General features: G+C 35.2%; 2 protein-coding genes across 3 annotated transcripts in view; one reads left to right on the forward strand and one right to left on the reverse strand.

Annotated features, from left to right (window-relative positions):
* The window catches only part of HSF2 (heat shock transcription factor 2), a 33,262-nt gene extending 14,430 nt beyond the window's left edge, over positions 1-18,832 (forward strand). The window contains exons 5-13 of one of the 2 annotated variants that reach the window (XM_045798575.2): positions 1,882-1,957; positions 5,532-5,593; positions 6,521-6,608; positions 8,829-8,977; positions 9,365-9,604; positions 10,209-10,314; positions 14,501-14,554; positions 17,303-17,387; positions 17,827-18,832. In XM_045798575.2, the coding sequence (XP_045654531.1) occupies positions 1,882-1,957; positions 5,532-5,593; positions 6,521-6,608; positions 8,829-8,977; positions 9,365-9,604; positions 10,209-10,314; positions 14,501-14,554; positions 17,303-17,387; positions 17,827-18,119 (1,153 nt within the window). In that variant the 3' untranslated portion in view covers positions 18,120-18,832. The remainder of the gene's footprint in view (positions 1-1,881; positions 1,958-5,531; positions 5,594-6,520; positions 6,609-8,828; positions 8,978-9,364; positions 9,605-10,208; positions 10,315-14,500; positions 14,555-17,302; positions 17,388-17,826) is intronic. The other variant, XM_045798576.2, reaches the window with a different exon arrangement.
* Positions 18,833-23,541: 4,709 nt separating this feature from the next.
* SERINC1 (serine incorporator 1) overlaps positions 23,542-25,224 on the reverse strand; it is a 29,287-nt gene continuing 27,604 nt past the window's right edge. Inside the window, exon 10 of the mRNA XM_045798580.2 lies at positions 23,542-25,144. Within this exon, the coding sequence (XP_045654536.1) occupies positions 25,009-25,144 (136 nt within the window). The 3' untranslated portion in view covers positions 23,542-25,008. The remainder of the gene's footprint in view (positions 25,145-25,224) is intronic.

Genomic DNA, 25,224 nt, shown 5'->3' on the forward strand with positions numbered 1-25,224 from the left:
ATGTGTGTGTTGGGGGTTGGAGGTTAGTGCTTAAGTACTTAGATCACATTGTTGAAGCCAAGATAAAGGTCATTTTTTGTAAGTATTGGTTCCCTTTAGTTTTCATTTTAGCCCTTGACTTTACCTCAATATCATATTTTCTTGACAGTGTTCAAAAGAATTTATAAATCTGGGCAGTTAAAACAATTTGATGCACGAGTCTCACTGATGAAACAATAGATCTTTAAATCCATGTAGGAAATATGATTCTACTTAGGTTAGCTTTAATTAGGATATTCACACACATGAGGGCACACAAGCGGTAGAAAAACACTACATATGTTACTCGTATCTTCTTTTATGGTGTTTTCATAAAACTTTTCTATTGTGGCTTCATAGGAAAAATAGGCCACAAAAAATAGGGAAAAAGGATGCAAGAGACTTTCCCTACTTGGTATTTATCTTACCTAGACATGGTAAAGTGTTATTCAAAACTTTTTATCTACAGAAACATGCCTTTGCTTTATTGGAATTCTTGCCCCATTACTTGCCACAGTAAAAACTTGTATATAGAGTAGATGTGTACTTCTCTTAGTAAGTAGTTGGGATTTTCTCTTATCCTAATAGGGTCCAAAGTCTTGAGAGTACTTATTTTATGTATTCTCTCTTCCATTTCAAATGTGGGACATTAGTTTAGCTGTCTTAAGTGTCTTCATTAAAAGAGTAACCTTGAACTTTGATTCCCTTTTTGAATAAGGCTTAATTTTAAGCTGCCCCATTTTGCATATTTAATCACTTATGCCAGTTTATTGTAATATCTTGTGTCTCCTGAGGTGCCCTTTGACCCAACTCCTTGAATCTCAGGTTTAGCCCTTAAGGAATGGGATCCCAAATTCATCCTGTAAGTTTTAGAGGTAACTATTCTACTTATGTTTAGGAGGCAGATGATAATATCTTTAAATATCTGAGTCAGAGAAAATACCCTAGTTATTCAGTAAGTTTTAAAGTTTTATTTTCAATATCTTCTATATGTAAGATATAGAAATCGTTTTATAAGAGTTTGTCTTGAGGAACATGGATATTATGGAAATTAAGAGCAAAAATTAAAGTATTTAATAGGTGAATTATCTTTCATGCCTTCTCAGTGTTACCATTGCTGCTAACATTTAATAACAGTGCAGTTTCAATAAAAATTAATGAAGGAAAGGAAACTGTTACTACTAGGCAAGTTATTGGTTTGTCATATATTTAGACATGCTTTAGAAAAACTTTCTTTAGTGTTTTCGTATGTTTGAAACAGATCTTAAGATAGTTTTAGGACTGATCGACTTTTAGATCGACTTCAACACTTACTACAAATAATCCATGTGATCTTAGGCAAGTCCTCTCAATTCTTGGGTCTCAGTGTCCTCCTCTATAAAATAGAGTTAATAATTCCTTTCTTGACTGAAATTATAGAACTTTAAGAAATACACATAAAATGCTTAGCATAATCCCTGGAGCATAGGTAGTGCTGGGTAAATGTCACTTCCTTTAAGAATTCTTTTCTAAGCACAAGTCCTGAGTTCACTTGGTAGCCATAGTTGAAAGGTTAGTTCATTTTTTAAACAAGAAGTAATGAACCATATTGTCAGAGAAGTAAATTGCCTGCTACTATATGGATGTAGGCATGATTCTTAAATTTTTGTGTTTCTATTGCCATGATTAGAAAGTACTATAGTTACAAAAGGGATGATTCTGGAGTTGTGTCAAGATAGTTGCCATTTTATGTAATTGAACCAGTTTTTCCAGTTTTATGCACATATATAGCAAAGTTCACTGGTATTCTTAATTAAATATACTGAAGTCTGGCTTTCTGACTAAATTTTGTTTTGTTTTGTTTTTTAATAAATGGTAACGTAGTGAGAATGAGTCCCTTTGGAAGGAGGTGTCAGAATTACGAGCAAAACATGCACAACAGCAGCAAGTTATTCGAAAGGTAAGCTTTTTCCCCCATGACCATAATCTGCCTTTGTTTAATTTGTGTACCATTTGTGACCCAAAAAAGTCTCTATTGAATAGTGATTGATCTTAGCTTCTTATATATTGGGTTCACATATAGTAGTGAAACTATGAAATCAAACAAATTAGGTCAACCATTATATTTTCTTTTTAATAAGAGACATTTCTCATTAGCTCAATATGATAATTCCATACTCTCAGCTTAAGTCTCATTAGCTTTTAGTACGTGACCTTTAGCCTGATACAACAACTTTAAAGGTACTTTATTTTTAGGAACATTAATATACTTACAAATTTCTTTGCATTTTTTACTATGAATGACAGCCTTACTATGTGGGTTTGTTGTTATTGTTTTTATTATTTTTTTACTTGAAAAGGCATAGATACGGTCTTGGAAGACAAATGACTAAAATGTTCAAATCAGTTGACCAAATTATGAGTTCAAAAAGATTAGTTATCTGGGGCGCCTGGGTGGCACAGCGGTTAGGCGTCTGCCTTCGGCTCAGGGCGTGATCCCGGCATTATGGGATCGAGCCCCAGATCAGGCTCCTCCGCTATGAGCCTGCTTCTTCCTCTCCCACTCCCCCTGTTTGTGTTCCCTCTCTCAGTGGCTGTCTCTATCTCTATCGAATAAATAAATAAAATCTTTAAAAAAAAAAGGATTAGTTATCAATGTATGCTATTATTAGTCTCTGTGGAAAAGTAGTTAAAGTACTGTGTTGTAAAATAAATTCTAGATTTTAGTATCTGAGCTGAGAATTACTGGGGGAACTGAAAATCTCTTGGTTGCGTTGTGTCCTTGTGATTTAGTCTTTTCATATCAGCTTTCGTATGTTAATAAGACTTGAAACATAAATGTAATTAAGGCAGCTATTTTTTGCTCATGAGTAAACTAGACTCTTAAGTTTAAGCAACAGGTTTTTTGGGGGGGAGGAAGGGTGGGAGTACTTCAGCTGGTTTGTGCTGAGATGCCTTTAGCTAAAAATAGGGTTATGACTGACAGGATCTGGGTCTAGTGGAACAAGCTTAGAACAGAGATGAATGGTTACAGCCTTTGGCTTGTAGTCAAAATAGATAAACTGTTTTTTTTTCAAATCAGTATGCAAGTGAAGGTTGAATGTAAAATTCAGTTCTAAGTGTTTAGTCCAAGTGCATATATTTTCAAAACTTCCAGAGCTGATTCCAGCATGCAACCCTGTTAAGAATACCTGATTTAAAATGATAGTTGTATCTTAACCTGTACTTTATTTTTAAAAAAATCTCTTAATCTTTTCCAGAAAACAGTGTTTTATAGTTAAATATTGGCTTATAATACTATGTACTTTTTTCCCTAAAACCAAAGAAAGTTGGTAAAATACTTACATAACACTTTAGTTTTTCATGAACGCTAATATTCTGTCTGTTCAAATTTGAGTTTGAATATATGTGGTTTGGTGGAGCTAGGGAGTTTTCATAATGCATAGTGATAGCTGATAATCTTCTGTCTATTCCTGGAATTGCTTCATACGTCTGCCATTTACTCCTTGGCCGTGGGTTAGTTGGAATAGTGTATGTGAGTTACCTGGTATAGGTACTTGTTACAGGATAAGATAATAGTAGCTGTTATAGAACTTGTCGGGTCCCGAAGTTAGATGCTGTAAATGTTAGATGCCTTATCTTCTCCTTCAGGAAACAAGCTTTGTACAGCGTGATGCAGAATTGTCATAAGAGAACTAATATGTAGAACAAATTTCAGGAGAAATTTAGCCAGTGCTTCATGTTCTTATAAATTCAACCACTAATGTTTTTAGAATTTTTCTATAACATTTATAAATTAACAAAAGTAACTGAAGCCAAATTATTTTTTTAGATACTTTTAAGCTTAAATTTGTCTTTCCATCAGCCATCAGTCAGCATTTTCTTTTGAATAAACAATTTAATGGCTAATTTCCTTTTCATGACTCTAATGCTGTTTAACTTTTCTGTAGAGAGTCTAAATAGTCCTCCAGTCACTTTTGGCCTTCATTTATAGCCTCTCACTGATATACTGCTTTTCATAGTTCATCATATGATCCTCTCCTTTTTAGCTCCTTTAGGAAGATGACAATAAATGTCAAGGTATACCCTAAGCCAGTGATTCTCACATTCACATCAGTATCACCTGGAGGACTTCCTAAACATACATTGCTGGACCCTGTCCTCAGAATTTCAGATTCAGCAAATCTGGAGTGGGATTGAGAATTTGTGTGTCTAATAGGTTCCTGGGCTAATACTAGTGGTCCATGGACCACACTTTAAGAAAAACCGTTATAAAATATGGAGGATCGTTTGCATGTCTTGATCTGTTTAGTAGTTTTTTCCTTTTAAATTTAATCTAGCTCTGGGGGCGCCTGGGTGGCACAGAGGTTAAGCGCCTGCCTTCGGCTCAGGGTGTGATCCCGGCGTTGTGGGATCGAGCCCCACATCAGGCTCCTCAGCTATGAGCCTGCTTTTTCCTCTCCCGCTCCCCCTGCTTGTGTTCCCTCTCTCGCTGGCTGTCTCTATCTCTGTCAAATAAATAAATAAAATCTTTAAAAAAAAAATTTAATCTAGCTCTGAAGATTAAACCAGCTTCTCTTGATTGGCAGTATGGGTATATTGGATGTTTAAGAGCAAAACCATCCAAAACAAAATCTATTCATTGTTTATTTGAAAAAAGTATATGTATTCCAACTTTAAAATTGTGAATTTATTTTTGGAACCTCTAGTTAACTGTATTTTGGGGTTTATTTCTGTTGCTATATAATTAAATATTTCATGACAATATATTTTTTGTAAAGATTTTATTTATTTATTTGTCAGAGAGAAAGGAAGAGAAAGCACAGTAGGGGAAGCAGCAGGCAGAGAGACAGAAGCAGGCTCCCTGCTGAGCAAGGAGCCTGATATGGAACTCAGTCCCAGGACCCTGGGATCCTGACCTGAACCAAAGGCAAATGCTTTATCAACTGAGCCACCCAGGTGTCCTATGACAATATTTTTCATTAAGCAGTAGTTTTTCTAGGATAAGCCAATAAGCTTTTTCTACCTTGAAAATTTTATGCTCTCTTCTGAAAGAGCTGGCAGTCTCTTTTGCCTCAATTGTATTACCTAGTTTAAGAAAAATGTTGCCTGGTCACTCCCCCCCCCCCCCCCAGCATAATCTTGAAAAAAATTTTAAGTAAAAACTTGGGATCTGTATCTGGGCATGCTTGGTTCTTAGCATCAAAACAAATAACTGAGACGAGTATTGGGTTGATAAATAGATGGTGGGTGGGTGGATGGATGGATGGATGGATGTCTTAAGCATCTTGGTATTCTATGTAGCTGCAACTTTTATTTTGTCACAGGTTATTCTTCTGCCTGGAAACTGATATTTCTTTAGATATCAATTGTAAGATGCACCCTAGATTTCAAATATGTTAACATGTGAGAAATTATGTGACTTAGAATAGAAAATATATAGTATTTGGATTCATTTTATAAGACTTGTAATATGGACTAAAGAATCAGAGGAATCTATGATGGAAAATTTTTTGTTTATATTTTCCTTTTAGATTGTCCAGTTTATTGTTACATTGGTTCAGAATAACCAACTTGTGAGTTTAAAACGTAAAAGGTAAGTTTTTATCATAAAACACTTCATTTGACCTGTTCATGGACAACTAAACATTTTAGTGTTTAACCATGAATGGCCTACATTTGCTTAGTGTATGTCTGTTGTCCCAGATGAACAGTCCTTCCTTGTTAAATGATACTCTCGGCATTTCAAGAGTAGTGTTATTTCTTCCTGCTGTCATCCTGCTAATGTTTTTCGGAGACAAGGATAGCCTAAATGGTCATTTTAAAGACACGTACATAGTTAATAAGGAATCCATTTTTATTCAGATTAGCAGTTTAATGTAACGTTAGAAGGCTTGAGTGAGGGAAACTCTTAAAAGGTCATATGTTGAAAAAAATTAAAAATTTTTTACTTGATCTCTCTTATGTTTAATCCACTAATAAGGAATTTAAAAACCTGTATATTGACTACAGCTTGTGATACTGAAAAATGTTAGTAACTGCCATTGTCACAACTAAAGCTTAAGAAGGACAGTGGACAAAGAAATAGTTGGAAGGAGAAAAAACTTGTAAGACTAAAATTTTAGCAAAGCTTGGTTGTGGTTACACCTTATGCTGCAACCTTAACTCTACTTCCACAATCTTGTTCTTATAATACCATCTACCTACTTTTTTCTGTATAAGTACAGTTCATAAAGAGTGATATAGTTCAGTCAGCAGTGAAGTATAGCCAGAGAGTGTAGTTTATTACGTTTATTTTAACGAAAATAGTACAAAAGAATGGCTGAATCAAAGTCCTAGACACAGTCATCCCCTAGTTTCTGTTCCTAAGATGTGACCATTTTTAAGAGTTCATTGTGTATCGCTAACTGAACTCTTTTATTATTAAAGTGTGTATATTCATGTGAAGGTAAAATATTAGAAGCAGTTTAAATTTCTTTCATGTTTGCTTCACTGAGTTTCATGAATATATTCTGATTTTCAGGCCTCTACTTCTAAATACTAATGGAGCCCAAAAGAAGAATCTGTTTCAGCATATAGTCAAAGAACCAGCTGATAATCACCATCATAAAGTAATTTTTTGTTTAAATTCTATTTTATATTTGTTATCTCAAACCAAATTTTATTACAACAGTATTTCATGCATTCAAAATTTGCATTCAAAGTTCAGTGAATAATAATCTAAGTGTTCATCCCCCAGCTTTATTAAATCATGATATTTTTTTATTTGCTTTAGATTATTTTAAGAAATAAACTATTATAAATATAATCATTTTAGTTGCCTGTTCCCAAGTTTGTTTTTGCCTCCTGATCTTCAGTGTCTCCTAGGTGATCATTTTCTTGAGTTAGTATTTATCATCCCTGTGGTCATTTTATATGTGTGAATTCGTGAACAATATTTGGTATTATTTTGCATGTATCTAAACTTCATATAAATGATATCATTTTGCGCATACCATTTGCATTGCGACTTTTTTCACTTGGTTTTACTTTTGAGATTTATTAAATAGATTTAGTTCATCTCAACTACTACCTGAAATCAATTGAATATTATGATAATGTAATTACGCACTCATCCATTGGTTATTTTAACTTGTTTCCAACTTTTATTATAAATTGCATAGACCTAGAATTGCTAGCAATTGCAAAACATTTTTGTTTACCTTTATTTCTGTTGTGGGCTCTCTGGATCATTTGTCAAACTTACACGCATTGGCAAATCAGTTCAGTCCAGAGTCTAGACTTCTTTTAATAGCTGATTGTCATTGTAACATTCAGATCTTACAATTCTAAATACTGCTTCAGATTTGTTATTAAAGTACCAAGATTTTTTTTTTTAAGATTTTATTTATGTACTTGCCAGAGAGAGAGAGCACAAGCAGGGGGAGCAGCAGGCAGAGTGAGAGGGAGAAGCAGGCTCCCCGGTGAGCAAGGAGCCTGATGTGGCTGGATCCTGGGACCCCAGGATCACAACCTGAGTCGAAGGCAGCTGCTTAAGCAACTGAGCCACCCAGGCGTCCCATGACTTTTTTTCTCGAGCAAATTAGAGTTAACACCAGGTTCTTGGGATCGAGTCCTGCATCGGGCTCTCTGTCTGCTCAGCGAGGGGCCTGCTTCTCCCTTTCCTTCTCCCTCTGCCTGCCGCTCTGCCTACTTGTGATTCCCCCTCTCTCTGTGTCAAATAAATAAATAAAGACTTAGAAAAAAGTTCTGTCCATCTAAAAATGTCGTGGACAACATAAGAAAGCAAAAGACAAATTTATTTAAAAAAACCTGTTTCTAAGCAAGCATACCTAAATATTGTGTTTTTAGGATTGAAGACTCAATGTAAATGGATGAAAATTTCTTAATTTAACTGGACTTTTATATATATATATATATATATATATATATATATATATATATATATATATATATATATAAATTAAAGATTTATTTATTTATTTGACAGAGATAGAGACAGCCAGTGAGAGAGGGAACACAAGCAGGGGGAGTGGGAGAGGAAGAAGCAGGCTCATAGTGGAAGAGCCTGATGTGGGGCTTGATCCCATAACGCCGGGACCACGCCCTGAGCCGAAGGCAGACGCCTAACCGCTGTGCCACCCAGGCGCCCCTGGACTTGTATATTTTTAAGTCCTTTACATCTTTTGCCTCAGGTTTATCTACTGTTGAGATTTATAGATTTTTGCATTATAACAATGAGTTTAATTTGCTTTAGAGACGAATGCTTTTTTATTTAGGTACCTATGATCTGAATATATCTGTAGCTGAATAAAAAAAATTACTGCTAAAAATTCAGGCTGACATTTAACTGGAATAGTTGAAATGTCTTTTTTTCCTATTAATGAAAGCATTTAATAAGAAAGCATAAACCATATGTCAAATAGAGTAGCTTGAGATAAAATAATCCTCATCAGCACAGTGGCCATCTGGTTATGCTTGAAATTCCTGGTGAAGTTTTAAATCTTTTTTTTTTTTTAACCCTTTGGATATAAAAAAATACTTTAAAATGTGAAGATCTTTCCATAGACTCATTCTGAGGCATGAGACCTTCAAGATTCCTTACAGGAAAAGAAATAGTTAAATAGTATGAAGTAACATGCTTCATACCTTTGTGAATTGGTACAAATACCAATTAGTGTGTAAGTCCAATTAGGGCAGAGAACATAGCTAAGTTGTATCCTTAACATTTAGTCAATAATGGGTGCTCAATTAGCACTTTTTAAATGGTATATTGTTTCGTAGTCAATATAATTTCAATTTTTGATATATTTTCTTCCTGATTTTTTTAGGTTCCACACAGTAGGGCTGAAGGTTTAAAGGCAAGGGAGCGGATTTCAGATGATATTATTATTTATGATGTAACTGATGATAATGCAGATGAAGAAAATATCCCAGTTATTCCAGAAACTAATGAGGATGTTATATCTGATCCCTCCAAGTAAGGAAATTATGAAGTAAAATTTGTGAAAATATTGGTTACTTTTGTTTATTCCGTGATAAACTACTATCTAACTCATATTTGGATTATTAAACCGAAAAAGCCAAATTACTTAACCAAATGTTCTCCCTTCAGCAAAGACTTCCAACAAAAAGTAATGAGAATTGTAATTTTTTAATTTTGGAGTTAAACATCTTTAATTGGTCCTCTGTGGTCTCATATCATACGAAGAATCAATATTTGTGGCTAAGGAACTCACCTAAGAAATTTAAGCTTTTTGATATGTGTTTTGGGGATAAAAGTTTCCACGGAGAATGAATGGACAGCATTGAGTTTATTGAATGCATTTGAAAATGTAATTGGTCCTTTCTCATATTGCTGATCTAGCTGTAGCCAATACCCTGATATTGTCATTGTTGAAGATGACAATGAAGATGAGTATGCACCTGTCATTCAGAGTGGAGATCAGAATGAACCAGCCAGAGAATCCCTAAGTTCAGGCAGTGATGGCACCAGTCCTCTCATGTCTAGTGCTGTCCAGCTAAATGGCTCATCTAGTCTGACCACAGAAGATCCTGTGACCATGATGGATTCCATTTTAAATGATAACATCAATCTTCTGGGAAAGTGAGTGCTCATTGAGATGTTATCTGAGTTTATTTGCTTTCTTTGTTTACTTCACATGTTCTATTCTCTTTGAATGATCTTCCTTTCAGATTATGAACCCATGGAAATCTTTCTTTCTTTGTTTTGGTCAGGGCTGAGCTCTGCAGATGTTTCTGTGGGAAGGATTTAATCATTCCAAGAACAGTATTGAGATTTTCTTGGAAATTCCTTAGATTTCTTTCATGAGATACTTGTTTTGAATGTCCATAAAGTATGTGTGTATGTGTATTTATGTTTTTATCAGGAGTGGAATAACAATCTCTGTTAAGGGGCTTACTTTATAGCATAAGAAAACCAGAAATTAGTGGCAATAATGAGTAATAAGAAGTTTAACATTTTATTATTTACAGTGTAGAGGAAAAAAGATAAATCAGACTGTTGCAGAATCTTTTTTTCTGTAAATACTAAAGTTTTGTGTAAAGGCTGTGAGATCTCAGTTAACCACATTTTCAGGAATGTCAAATACTGAGTAGGATCTCTTAAGGCTAAGAATTTTGTAATGTGATTTTAAATGTAAAAACAAGGAAACCTAATATTTGACATTTTTAAAATCTTTTTTCCTTAGGGTCGAGCTGTTGGATTATCTTGACAGTATTGATTGCAGCTTAGAGGACTTCCAGGCCATGCTGTCAGGAAGACAGTTTAGCATAGACCCAGATCTCCTGGTTGATGTAGGTACTTTGAATAATCTTTGCTGTACAGGCAGTTTGTATATTTACATATATTGTTTATAAATCAGTACATCATTTTTTTGTATTCTCGCTGTTTTTGCGTTTTCTTTTTTTAAATGAATGATTTTGTTTATCAGAAACCGTGAGCAGATAGTATGTTCAGGACAGTGAAGGAGAGTGATCACTACCCGTTTCTGCATAGCAGTTCAGTTAATCCTCCTATAACAACATACCAGTTCTGTTCAACAGTACTGCTAAATCCAGGTCTTCTCTGGACTTGTTGCCGTATTTGTTTTGCTCTAGAAAAAATTGTCACTGAATAGAAATTGGTGGAAATTTAGTAATAGAGTTACTTAGCCAGGAAACAGCATGGAGACACTTTTTAATGTTTTCCACTCAAATGAATTATATTTTATTATATTAGCTATATTTAAAAAATTTTTATGTCCTGAGTCCTAAGGTTACCCTGTTCCAGTCCCCACTACCACCTACATGAACATGACTCCAATGCTGTCTGGACTTTGAATCCTTATCTCCCATTTCTGGCACTAACTACCTTTCTCGCTCTCTTCCCTCTTGCTCCTACCATTCCTCTCTCCGTTATGTGGCTTGGTCCCATCCAGATGAATGGTCCTATCCAGATGAATATTGTTCTTTCCCTGATTTCCATTTTCTGTTTTAAATATGTTCCTCTATCCTGAAAAGTTTTGTTGCTCCTTTTTTTTTTTTTTTGCATTTTCTGCCTTAAAATGTAGCTTCTCTTACATCAAAAGATTATGTAGTCTTGTCCTTTTAAGAGCTTCTCAGTGACGCTAAACGGAATTAGTCCTTTCTTACTCTTCTGTCTTACTAATTTACCACCTAACCATCTGCTTCTCAGTCTTTGTCAATATCCGTGATTTGATTATGCTTTCCAAATCATCAGTATGTCACAGAATATATTTCACTTTCTTTGAAGATTTCCTTTCCATACTGGCCTATGTGACAATCTTAAGTGAATGCAACATCCATATTAATGACCTACTTTAATTCGTTAGTTGTAATTTATCAGCCTTTCTTGATTCTGTCAGTCTTTGTCCCCACCCTGAATCCAGGGACCTTTTAGAATATCTGTCCCTTAGGTCATAAGAAGGAAATAAAATTCCATAATTCTGACCCTCTACAAATCCTTGCAGTCTTCAATTAGATTATTTTAATTTAACCTTGGAACATTTTTCATACTTGTCTGTCCTCAAGACCTCATCTAGCCAAGTCTTCCCTATTCACAGAGGATAATCACCTGCCTCTCGTAAGCTGTGCAATCTCATCTTCTTTCTTAGAGGAAGTGCTTACTTTCTCTTTAAAGCTTATTTGTACACCTGCCCTCTGCCGCTCTGTTTTACATCTCTGACCTTGATCTTTCCCATCTCACTTTAGTGGGTACAGATCTCTGTCTTAAACATTTTGACGTGTTGCTCTGCTCATTTACCATTTTGCTTCTCTAATTCTTTCATTATAAAACTTTAGGAATGAGTGGCTTTATTTGTTACTTCTTTTTTACTCTATATTTCTTTTGAAACCCTGCATTGTCTTGCTTATTTACTCTAAGCCTGTGCTGCTTTGGTTTATTCATAGTGAGTAGGCTACAGTTTTTTTTAAATCAGGCCATTGGGCTAGTAGGTTTGTTTTGAATCAGACAGATTTGGGTTTCATCTGGTTCACGTCACTTACTAGCTATTTAACCTTGAGAAAGTTCACCTCTCTTGCCCAGTTTCCCCATTTGTTAAATGTGGCTAATGCTTAACATGAAGTTCTCTTGTGGGGATTATAAGTAATTAGTGCTATTATTATTAATACTGGTTATTTTTGACAGTGGAACTTCTGTTGATTTTAGAGGCACTGGACTTGTTTTTTTCCTGTCTTCCTAGCTATTCTGTGTTTACTCTAAGAGCTTTTTTTCCCCCCTGTTTTCTCCTTGTGAGTATTCCCCAAGATACCCATTCTTTTTATCTTTTTATTTGTTCTACATCTCATCTTTTCTATCCTTCCTCTGGGGGGGGATTTTGGCTTATAGGATTGCTCTCAAATTATATATCTCCAGCTCTTAATATTTTTTTAAAGTAAACTTTGCTTGAATTCTAATTCCATGCCTTTGGGTTCATCAGTTAAGATCTTGCCTTAAATTATTTGTGTTTAACACCAAACTTTTATTTGTTCTCTAAATGAGCTATACTTTTCAGCTTTCTTATTTTCTATAGTGGTATCGGACTTCTCTTTACTCACCCAGGATAGTAATCACTGAGTCATTTTGGTTTCCTTATCTTTATCTCATTGTTCATCAAGTCCTGTGTATTTTCAAAAATAGCACTCACAGATCATCCCTACCTTCTGTTGCCTCTCTCATCTAAGACCTTCATTATTTCATCCTTATGTTGATTGTAAAAATCACCCATAGGTTGTCTTGTTCTCTGAGATGGCAAAGATGATAAGGACATGAATAGGTATGCTGAGGAGTTCATGGGTTCTCTGCAGAGTTCAGTTCTTAGTGACTGTGTAGAGCTAGCAGGAAAGGCCTGGCCTTAGGATTCAACCAACTGTGTCAGCTCCTCATGTATGATCTATGTTTTTCTGCTTCACACTATGCATCTGTTGGGAATACATGAAGGTATCTCTGATTTAGTGGGTGGCATTGAGTGGGGCAAAGAAAGAGTGAGGAGCTTATACTCTACAGATGCCACTTTCAATAGGGACAAAATCTGGTCAGGTCTCAGAGGCAGTGACAAACCGAACTTGGCAGAGATTGGTGGTCATGTAAGTTATCTACTCTTACGGGTCTCAGTCTCTTCCTTTTCATGGATCAGGTAGTATGAAAGGGGGGAAGTTAACAAGAGAAGAGGAAGAGCTGGGAATATTTTTAGGCTATCATGAAAGTAGAACTTTTTTTTTTTAAATGGAACTTTAAGGAGAGGAATCAATGTCTAGAGACTGGAGAAGGGATCTATCTGCATTTCGTTCTATCCTGTGAACCATTTGGTGTGTTCATTCTCCTAAAATGCTTTAATCCCTATATTTCCTTGCTCAGGCCTTTTCCAAGGCTCTTAACTCCTGACAGAATGTGGCCTTATGCTCTGACCGGCCTTGCTTTACTTCTTGAACTTTGCACATATAATTTACTATTCAATTCGGAACTTTTATGTTATTTGGACTGGTCATCTTGTCTACTGCTAGCACTTAACCCCCCATCATTCTTTCTTCTCTATTATTGCTGATGTTATAATTTATTCTTCCCTCCATTCTCTCAAGTCCTAACCATTCTTCAGGGCCTGATATGTGTTGGATAGCTTCCTCAAGACTTTTTGTTTCATCTTGCGTGTGCGTGTGTGTGTGTGCATATGCGTGTGTGCACACGCATGATTTTCTCCTGTCTCCTTTCTCAGTATTTTTGATCCCCACCATCCATTAGTATTATAATACTGGATTGTATCTGATCATATGTTGCTATTTGATGTTGTTCTTGTCTTTTAGATTGTAAGCTCCTAGAGAGCAGGAATAGTGTCTTCATCTTGTATTCTTCATGGTGTTAGTTATTTCTTAGATGCTCAATAAATCCTTGTAGAATGAATGACTGAAGCTTATGACTTAAAAGTTACGTCTGTAAACTGGCTGGACTGAGGCGTACAGTAAGCAGTGGTCTTAGCATTTACGTCTTCTGTTGCTAGGTGAGGTGAAAAGAACCAGCAAGGAGGTATGCCATTTAGTCAGAGGGCTCCATTTGAGGTGTAATTTGGGAGCCACCATCATAGAGCAGATTCTATAAATTTCTCACATAATTAGCAGGTAGTCTGTGAAGGCTTACTGTTAGGGCAGGGGTGCCACTTAAAGCCAGAGGCATTTAGAGAGAAAATAATAATAAGGAAATGAAGGAGAGAAGAAGTTGGGCAAACCACTATTTGTCGTAAGTGATTTGCCCCACTGTTTTATAGAGAAATTCTTACAACATCTGATGCATGGGCTAGCTTGCTCTGCTTTTATATGTTTTTCTTTCTGTTTTCCTGCTTTTCTCTTTCAAACTGTTTTACTGTATGAAAACTTCCTAGTGCAGGAGCAACATCTCTTCACCCACATGGCTGTATAAAAATTTTGAACACACAGTTAATTCTTTTTTAATATTTTTTAAACTTATCATCTTTCTTGTTTGGTCTTTCAGCTTTTCACTAGTTCTGTGCAGATGAATCCCACAGATTACATCAATAATACAAAAGTAAGTTTTAATTCATGTTGCTCAGGACCCATAGCTGTAAGAATCTGAAAAAAAGTCCTAGTAAGTAGAGAGCAGTATCACTCCCGGTTACAAAAAGCATTTTGTATTCTTACCTTATGTGTGTGTGATCAAGATAGTAAAATTCTAGATGAAAAAATAGCTTTTGATTATGGGGTGAGTCATTGCCCAATTCTACAGGCATCTGTGTGTTTAACTCTCAGTACAAAATCAGCCCTCAAAGTGCTTGGAGATCAACTGACTTAAACTTGGCATGTTCAGGTGTGTCACTGAAATAAATTATTAAAATATTATTTCTTCATGTTTTATGTGCTTCAGTGTACATTCTTATTCCTTCTATAAACAGCTTCTCAGCATTTTTTATTGAAAATTCACTGGTACCCATATTCTTAAATAAGTTCCTTCATTTTATTAGCATGCAATAAAAGCTCAGGGATTTGAACTAATTTGTTCTAATTGTAGGTAAGGCAAGTTGAAACAAGTATGGGTTTTGGACACTTTTTTTTTAAAGTATGGTTTTGTTATTTTCTTAGTTCCAGTTGGGATTAGCAAATGTTGACAGGAAATTCCTTAGAACTGGTTTTTAACGAGTAATAAGGACAATTTGAAGTTGTTAAGAGCAAATGATTAGAATCATTCTGTTACTTTGCATATAGCTTATACAATAGGTGTATTTTTAAATATTTTTTAAATACAGTAGTTGTATACTCCATTTATCTTGCATTCATACCAAACTTCAATCGCATTTTTTTTATCAACTATAAAGGTGTAAATCAAGTCCTCTGAAATTTGTACAAATTCTAGATTAGTGAACTTAAAATTTTATTTTGGTTTTTGTTCTTTTTGTCTAAAAATGAACACTTAATATAAGTGATTAGAGTGAGGGGATAGAATTTTTCTAATGTCATGTGTGAGGATAATCTGACCAGATTTTCTGCATATTCAAAGTTATAGCCTGGGTAACTTAGAGTTGAAATAATTTGTGAATTTTTGAACTAAAAAGTTGATTATACATTGAATATTTGGATAATTTTTATCCGGGATTAGCATACTTTTTATAAAAAGGCCACTTGGTAAATACTCTGTCGCAAGTACTTAACACTGTAATTGTAGTGTAACAGCAGCCATAGACAATACGTAAAAGAATGAGTATAGCTGTGCTTCAGTAAAACTTTATTTACAAAAACAGGCAGCATGCTGAATTTGGCATGTGGACCAGAGTTTGCCAGGATTTATATTATAAGTTTCTATGGATCACCTCAACCCACTGGGTTTCAGTAAATATGGTTTATTAAATGTTAAGTCTTAAGGTGAATGAACCCATATCATGCATTCATTTAGTGAATGTGCTGCACTGTTTATTTATTGCTACACATTGAGTCATTCTTTATTCTTGGATTATCCTCTTTATTCCAAAACCAATAGCTTAATTAAAGTTCTCAAGAATAGCAGTTAAACAGCAAATTGCATATTGTTCTATAGTGCTATAGAAAGATTAGAGAATGATTTTTCATCATAGTTCTAAAATCTAGATTAATGTTTTCAAATAATTGGCACATCAGCTGTCATTCCCTTGTTCATGACAAGTATTTTATTAACGTAAATTACAACACTCTTTTCTAATAAATCAGGATACTTGTACTCTTCAGTAGAGCCATTTAAGTGGCCACTACTAATGAATAAGAATTTGCATCGGAGATGAATCCCCTTTGTCTTCCTGGTTCTCATATGTTTTGTAATAACAGTGGCATCCTTGAAAACTATTTTAAAAAGTAAAAATAAAGATGGTATTATTGCATTAATGTTTATTGCAATTGCGAAATCAGAAATGTTTTTATATACATTTTTGAAAAGGTTTAGTTTATTATGTTTTGGGGCCATTATTATTTCTGAATCTGGAAACTTGTACTACTTCATTTTATGATGAATATCAGGGGAATCAGGAATTAGTATGTTTTTTACACCGTGTATACATAACGAGCATGCAAGTGTCTGGGATTTACAGCTATTTAGGGAAAATTGTGAACCTCAGCACCTCAGTTTGAACATCGTTGAAAAGAGCACTGAAGAACTAAACAGCATGAAAAGTTTAATCCCCTTTACAATCAGATGTGAGGAGAGAAGACAGTGGTTGAAAGCAATTTAAATGACAGAAAAGAACTGAAAGAGTCTCAGGAAATGAAGAACCTTCACCTCAACTTTGAGGCTTCCAAATATAGAAATTAATAGTTTTAATTATATCACCTTGTCATCCTGAGCTACTCTGAATATGTTCATTTATGCTAAATATTCTGTTTGTGAGTGAAGAGAAATGAGTAATATACATTTTTAATCAAAACTGTTTAAGATGAGTTTAATTGTTTAAAGAATTATCTCTTAATTAGTTTGAAACCAGCCATCTTTGATTCATTCACATCTTTTACCCGTGACAAATTCTGTCTGTTCTTTTGAAATGCCCCCTCTTTTCATACTTAACTGTCATCCTAGTTCAGGTTCTTTGTTTCATCCACTTGATAACAGCAATAGTTTTCTTAAACGGTCTTAACCAGTCTTACCTATTCAAATCTCTTTCTCTCTCTAGTTCATTTTTCCTGGTGCTCCCCTTTCCCCTGTATTTCAGATAATATACCAATATTCACATACTCTGCCAGTTTTTTTTTTATATTTTGCTATTTTTAGGAATATATAAAATGAAACAAGTATTTTTTTATATTATTTTTTCTCTTTTAGTCTGAGAATAAAGGATTAGAAACTACCAAGAACAATGTAGTTCAGCCAGTTTCAGAAGAGGGAAGAAAATCTAAATCCAAAACAGGTAGGTATAAATGTAGTATTAGTTTTTACAGATTATTAAAATTGAGTCCTACATAGAAACTAATGTGAGCCAAGGAAAGTCTTTGCCATACTTAACAGTTGAACACAGAATGTACTGTTCTCAGTTCTATGCATAATGTATCAGGGTTTCAGCTTATAGAGAAAATTAAATTGGTGAGGTACTAGTTCTTTAAGTCTTTTTTTTCTTAATTTAACTTTAAGAGAACTGAAAGAACTCTCATATCTTAATTGTTGAATAAAAGACTTAACTTTTCTGACTAGTACATTTTAGAATTTACTGACACAAAGTATCATATTTCTTGTTTGGGTGTGTAAGGGTAGTGATTGCATATATGCACATCTGTTTCCATTTTTCCACCTTCAGCTTGAACTCTGTATAAGCTGGTGATAAAAGAGCATTTTTCTAATCTTTATTATAGATAAGCAGCTTATCCAGTACACTGCCTTTCCACTTCTTGCATTCCTCGATGGGAACCCTGCTTCTACTGTTGAACAGGGGAGTACAGCATCATCAGAAGTTATGTCCTCTGTAGATAAACCCATAGAAGTTGATGAGCTTCTGGATAGCAGCCTAGATCCAGAGCCAACCCAGAGTAAGCTTGTTCGCCTGGAGCCATTGACTGAAGCCGAAGCTAGTGAAGCCACACTGTTTTATTTATGTGAACTTGCTCCTGCACCTCTGGATAGTGATATGCCACTTTTAGATAGCTAAATCCCCAAGAAGTGGACTCTACATGTATATATTCATCAAAATGATGAACTATTTATTTTAAAGTATCATTTGGTACTTTTTTTTTGTAAATTGCTTTGTTTTGTTTAATCAGATACTGTGGAATCAAAAGCACCTTTTGCTTTTCTCACACACTCTTGCAAAGCTTTCAGATGTTACTCAGCTACATAGGTACACAAAATTTAATGCACATTGTTGGCATATCTTTAAGTTGGATTCAAATGGCCATTTTTCTCCAGTTGTAGTAACTTGGATTTCTTTTTTACATATATGCCCATTAACCCCAGTTAAACTTTTGTTTGTTTTACTTGTTTGATGCTGTCTGTTTGCATTGAGTGTAAGTCACTAGAACTAATGGTAGAACTCTTAAACCTTTGTCTGTTCCAGTTACTTTTATTAAATATTTTTCACTTGGCTTATTTTTAAAACTGGGAACATAAAGTGCCTGTATCTTGTAAAACTTCATTTGTCTCTCTTGTTCAGAGAAGTTCATTCATGTTCAAAGGAAAGGCAAAGTATACATGAGTGCTTGCTGTCAGATATGGCTCCAGCTCCATATACATAAAAAGAAGGGGGATGGGATGGCATCAACCCCATCCATCTCGTTGGAATAGTTTAAAGTAAAAGTTTTCTGATTTGTTTGTGTTTTTTTGAACCATACTATTTAGTAAAATAAATATAATGAATGTTGCGTACTAGTGTCTGTTATGTGTCTTCTTTAGAGGTGACACCCACATGTAAAAATTTTTCCTTTTTTATAGGAAGTAGATAGACTTAAATTGTAAACTGTCTGTTGTCCATTATTGAGTCACACCAAGATCTTTGTGCCTCATCTCAAGAGATAGACTGTGTATTACAAGGAAGGAATATAAGATCTCTAAACTTAATGTGTTTTAAAGTTCTTCTGTGTTAAAAATTATACTGGCTTGCTCTCTGTATTTCTAATAAAGAGAAATATGCCTCTCATTGTCCCAAATGAGGTAAGAACATTATCACTGGATGCCACTCAAAGGCCTGTAATTTTTGCCCCTAGAGAAAATGAAACAGTAACACTCTACTTTTTGAACAGTTGTTCAGGAGGCTTATAGAGGCTTAATGCAAGGCAGGCATCTTTTTTATCAAGTTGAATTCTACCTTCAGGCAGAGGGCTGGAAACAGAGCAGTTTATATCTGAATATTTTATAGGGCCATTTAATGAGGAATTACAAATATGGCCTTCCTCTTGGCCATATTCTGTCTCTCAATATCCTGGAATTTCTCTTACTATGATGTAAAAATTCAGAGTAAAGCCTAGCACAGAGAGATAGGAAACCCTTCCCTAGCAGATCTTAAAACATTTGGCTCTGACAATGGCATCTTGGTGAGCTAATTTAAGTCCCCAGAAGTTAGTTTCTACATTAGCTATAGAGGTCACTTTTCTAGAGGTTGTTAAAAGTGGGAACAGAGCCTGAGATAACTTTAGAGACTTTTCTTATTCCCTTCTCTTCTTCAGTGTGGAATATGATTAAGTTTCTTCTCCTTGGGGACATTTTGGAGCTTTAGAAGTATTCCAAAAATCTTGAAAAACTTAACTCCTAGTACTTTTTAAAGTTGAAATTAAAATTTTTCATCTTTAGTTGGAAGGAATTTAAAGTATTGTTAATACTACCACTTAAAAATATAATTGTTACTGTTTAAAAATAGTTCTGTGCTTTTTGAAATGTATCTAAAGGAATCTACCATACTGATTTGATATCATCATCCATTCCACTTCTCCCAAAGAATTTTATCCTACTTTCATTATGTGTGAAAGTCATGCATTGAAGATACTGTCACACTTCTCTGCAACTAAATTTGAAATTGTTTCCTATAACCTTAAGATTCTAAGCATTAAAGAAGTTTGTGTCCAGTCATGCACAGTTCATCAAAACAGTGTAATTATCCAAATCATTTTCTCTATCATGTAGTTAGATTATTTCTACTTCATAAACAAGGGTGGCTGTGTAACTGAATTCTGATAAATAAATCAGAAGTGATGTACAGAACTTCCAGGTCTGGTCTGTGAAAACCTCCCCTCTGCATTCCTCCTTGCTCTTTTACCCCTCCACTAGCCTGATGCAGAGGAGTATATGGCTTCTGAGTATACATTGAGGAGGAGGAAATCTGGCTTCCTGATTTACTGCTTAGAAGAGAGCCACCCATCAATCTTGGACACCTATTGTAGACTTCAGGTGAGTGGGGAACAAACTTTTATGTTCTGCCTTTGGCTTTTTTTTGTTTGATCTTAGTGTTCACTAATACTGAAATTTTGGCAAACATTAAACAGTAAAATTTTATCAGAAATAACATTTTTAGTGGAGTGAACAGGTCTTGATGAGTACTTCCCCATTTTTTTTTGTATCTGAAGGTGAAGATTATCAATGTAAGGGCATGAGTTTCATTCCTTTTTGTTTTCCTAAGTGTACAACTCTTAAAAATTTTATAATACAGGGGCGCCTGGGTGGCTCAGTCGTTAAGCGTCTGCCTTCGGCCCAGGGCGTGATCCCAGAGTTCTGGGATCGAGCCCCACATCAGGCTCCTCCGCTGGGAGCCTGCTTCTTTCTCTCCCACTCCCCCTGCTTGTGTTCCCTTTCTCACTGGCTGTCTCTATCTCTATCAAATAAATAAAAAATCTTAAAAAAAAAAGTCTCTTTAAAAAAATTTTATAATACAAAGAAGTATATGATGAAAGGAATTCTGTTATAGCACTTTCACTCAGTCTTTTGAACTTCTTCAGAATTATGTACTAGAACTGTTTTATTTTTTAATGCCTTACGAGCCGGTGACTTAATTGATCATCTTTTGATTTCATTGAAAGCGAAAAAATAGAAACTACCTGAATTGCAAAAGGACTTTTCTCTCCCTACTGTCATTCTTTCTCACCAGTATTTAAAAATTTGTCTTTATTGGGTGTTCAAGATTTTATCCGAAGTGCCTTAGTAAGATTCAGAATGCGTAAGAGGTGCATCTTTGTTGAATGTGGAAAGTAATTGTTAAGAGGGATGACGCCTTGTATCCTTAAGGCATCTTTTCAGGCAGATCCAAGTTCAGGAAGGAGTAATAACGAAATTGAAGATCTGGAAACGGATTTCTCTAAAAACTCGTTTATCAGAGGAAGTCTCTGTACTCTCTCTGGAAAACAAGTACCACAGTATGAAGACTGTTAATTTCCAGAGTGCCCCTCCCCATCTTCATCCCCTTTATAACTTTCACTTATGGGGGTTATAAGTATCGCCATCAGAAATCACATATGACAGAAAGCTGAATGTTCTTTTAGAAATAGGGATGGTATACTCAAACGATAGGCTTAAATGTGAAGTCTGCAGACTGGGAAGAGGATGAAATGACATTGTGATGAATGTACATAGAATGTTAAGAATTAGAGCCTAAAATGTTCATTTCAAGCACACAGGAAGTATTTTTTGAGAATTGGTTGCATATTAGGCCATAAAGCAAATCAACAAATTTCATGGAATTGGTATCAAACAGACTACAATACAAATAAAGCAGACCTTTACAGTTTTGAGGCGTACTGGCATGGTATTTTGTAGAGTGACCTTCATTTGGGTTTACTGTTTTTCCCATGATTAGACAGAAGTTAATGGGTTTGGGGTAAGAAAGACCACAGGGGTGAAGTGCCATTTTCACCATTTATCAAAGTATCCTGTTTTTTTCTGGAGAACCCTAATACACTTACAAACACAGGAACAGAAAGTTCTCTTTGTCTTAAATCTTAAAACATAGACAATCAAGGATTTCGGGCTGCCTGGGTGGCTCAGTCGTTAAGCGTCTGCCTTCTGCTCAGGGCGTGATCCCAGGATCCTGAGATTGAGCCTCGCATCAGGCTTCCTGCTCCACTGGAAGCCTGCTTCTTCTTCTCCCACTCCCCCTGCTTGTGTTCCCTCTCTCACTGGCTATCTCTGTCAAATAAAATCTTAAAAAAAAAAAAAATCAAGGATCTAAGAATGGAACATCTGCCCAGTAAATGGGGATGATTTCAGTGCTGTTACAGGGCAGTACTAAAAAGTGTGTTGAGCTGGCCAAGTAGTGACAAGTTTAACATAAAGAAACTACAACACAGATAAAACATGTTACGTCTTTTAAAAATTGATAAATTGAAGCTAATCAAAATTAAGCGCTTTTGCTCTGCAAATGACCCTGTTCAGATGGAAAGACAAAGATACAGACTAGGAGAAGATATTTGCTAACCACGTATCTGATAAAGGATGTGTATCTAGAATATATGAAAACTCAACAAATTATAATAAAAAGCCATCCAATTACAAAATTGCCAAAGGCATGAATAGACATTTTACTGAGGACCTATAGATGGCAAATAGGCACATGAAGAGAGATTCAACATCATTAGCCATTCGGGAAAGGCAAATTAAAACCACAATGAGGTAACACAGTATTCCTATCAGAATGGCTAAACTTAGTGACGCCAAATGCTGGCAAGGATGGAAAGAAACTGAATGGTACATACATCCATGGTGTGAACACTTTGGAAGATGGCAGTTTCTTGTAGAACTGTCATTTAACCCACCCACAGGGATTCTTTTAATCCCTGGCTCCAAAGAACCACTGATCTTTATTTTTATCATTGAAAGCATGTTATAGTAAATGAAATGATACTCTACGTAACCTTTTGGGATTGGCTTTTTAATACAGTTGCATAGTTCCTTGCAGATCCAGTCAAGTTGTTTTGCGTACCAACACTTCATTCCTCTTTTAGTGTTTAGTAGTCCGTGGTATAGATGTACCACTGTGTGTTTAAACATTCACCAGTTGTTTGGGCTGTTTCCAGTTTGGGCTATTGCAAATAAAGCAATGAACATTCTTGTATAGGTTTTGTGTGAACATGTAAGATTTTTCTGAGTAAATGCCCAAGACTTTTATAGACATTGTCTTGCCTATAATATTGGAGAAATCATACCATTTTAAATGAATTATTGAATAAAGTGCACTAAACCTTGGTAACTCATACGGAATGGAGTACTTCATTACTATTTTTTGTTGTTGCTAAGGGACTTCTTTGTATCATCTTGTGTCAGAAAGCATTCATTTGCAACCTGGGAAAAAAATGCCTACAGGACACAGGTGTAGAATATTAGATGAATTAAAAATATTCTCCAAAATAAACTGGCCCATCTACTAAAGATTCTTTAGGAGAACATCACCTTAATTACCTGAGATCCAATTTCAGGGGTTACTTACAGAGGACCAAAAGGGTGTAATTACCACCTTTAAAACAATTCAGGTTTTCAGGACACAAAATGGGACAGTTAACCCTGTTTCAGGTTCTTTTATACACAAGAGAAAAAACAGGTCTGAGTATTATAGCCACCTAAATGTGAGCTGCTGAGGAATTAAAATACACCACACACTTTCTCTGAATTCATTTATTTAGAGATAGTACACAGCCATTCAAAATGATGGAACACAATATTAACACACAGAATAAAGTTGGGGAATTCAGTTGAATTATCTTTCGTTTACATTAATAAATACCTTAAAAGAAGCAAATGTAGATTTTAAGATTCATTAAGACACTAATAACATGTACAAGTAACTAAGTTTCTAAGTTAACTGTCATACTGCTTGATTTTCAGGTTGAAAGATTATAATAAACTATATATTTTAATTAGATGGCAGCAAATACAAAAGCATTTTAAACATCTTCTGAACTGTATAGTGTACTATAAGCAGTTTATATTCTATAGCATTCCATCATTCTCCTGGCCTCAGTTTATGGGTAGAAGGCAAGCTGGACACCAGCAAATCACATAACAAATTATCCACCACTAATGAGGTGTATAATCTATTATGCATGTATTTTGAATAGAAGTTATTTTTGAATGCCAAAAGAATGCCAGCTTTTTTGGGAAATTGGGATTTACCAGCTTGGTCACTGACTAGCTACCTGAGCTTCAGTTTTCTTCATTTTTAAAATAAAGGATTGGACTAGATTTTATGTAAGTGTCTCCTGAGGCTTAGGATATTACAGTTTCATCCTGTCCTAAGTTTACCACCTCTGATTTTCAAAATGAACTTTCAAAGTGCACCTTCTAACCCACGATTATCTTTCTTTAAAAACTTTGCCTAAATCCTTCAGAGTTCCTAACGTCTCCATTGAACCTGTACTTTTGCAAGTGTTTATAATAACTAAAACAAAGTTGGTATGAAAGGCCATCCCTACCCAGGGAAGATTACAACCTAATTGGGTATTCAAATTAGTAACCCACCATCACCACCAAGCTTTCTGTGAAGCCTCTCTCAATCTCCACCATAATTTACACTGCTGTCCATCAAACACTCCCTAGCTGTATAAATTCCCTACCTTCATATCAAGGGAAAAACCTGAAAAGATTTTTCAGACAACTGGCATTTAAGTTACTTGTTTATACAATTTTACAACAGCTACGTTCTTTGCAGTCTCTTGTAGGGCAAGGCATCAAATATTTCAAAAGGCAGCCATACATTTCCTTCTATACTTTCTAAAATAGCTTAGAGACTAGCACAATTTAAACATCAAACTGTCAAGCAGTTTTGTTTTTACTCTTAATTTCACAGGCACAGAGCTAAGGATAAACCTAACAGTGTCCACTTTTCCTAACTCACCACCAGACTCCTACATCTCTCCCTTTGTAATTCATTCTAACACACATACCAATGTGCATGGCAAGAATACAATGAATAAAATGGCAAGCGGTAAAATCTAATTCATGCCAGAACACTGGAGAAGTTACATGGGAAGCACACACATACACAGCTTTACAAAAGTTGGGAATACTGTTAATCTCAAACAAGCAATGATCAAAGTGGGACTTTCATGCCAGAAGTCCTGTCCTGTTCAATCAAAATCACGATTTGTAAGAACAAGTGGTGCCACTAGTGTCCAAACATACAACACAATGCCAATCCAACTAGAAGAGATTTTCACCCATACTGCTGTCCACTGACTCTTCATCTCACGAGAAGGCTCATACCTAAAATTTAAGAAAAAAATGAAAGGGAAGAAAGGGTTGGATTATCAGCCATCATGCCACTTAGCTTTACTTCAGCAGTG

This window comes from Ursus americanus, chromosome 11, assembly GCF_024610735.1.
Source record: "Ursus americanus isolate L20-20 chromosome 11, mUrsAme1.1.p, whole genome shotgun sequence".
Lineage (NCBI taxonomy): Eukaryota > Metazoa > Chordata > Mammalia > Carnivora > Ursidae > Ursus > Ursus americanus.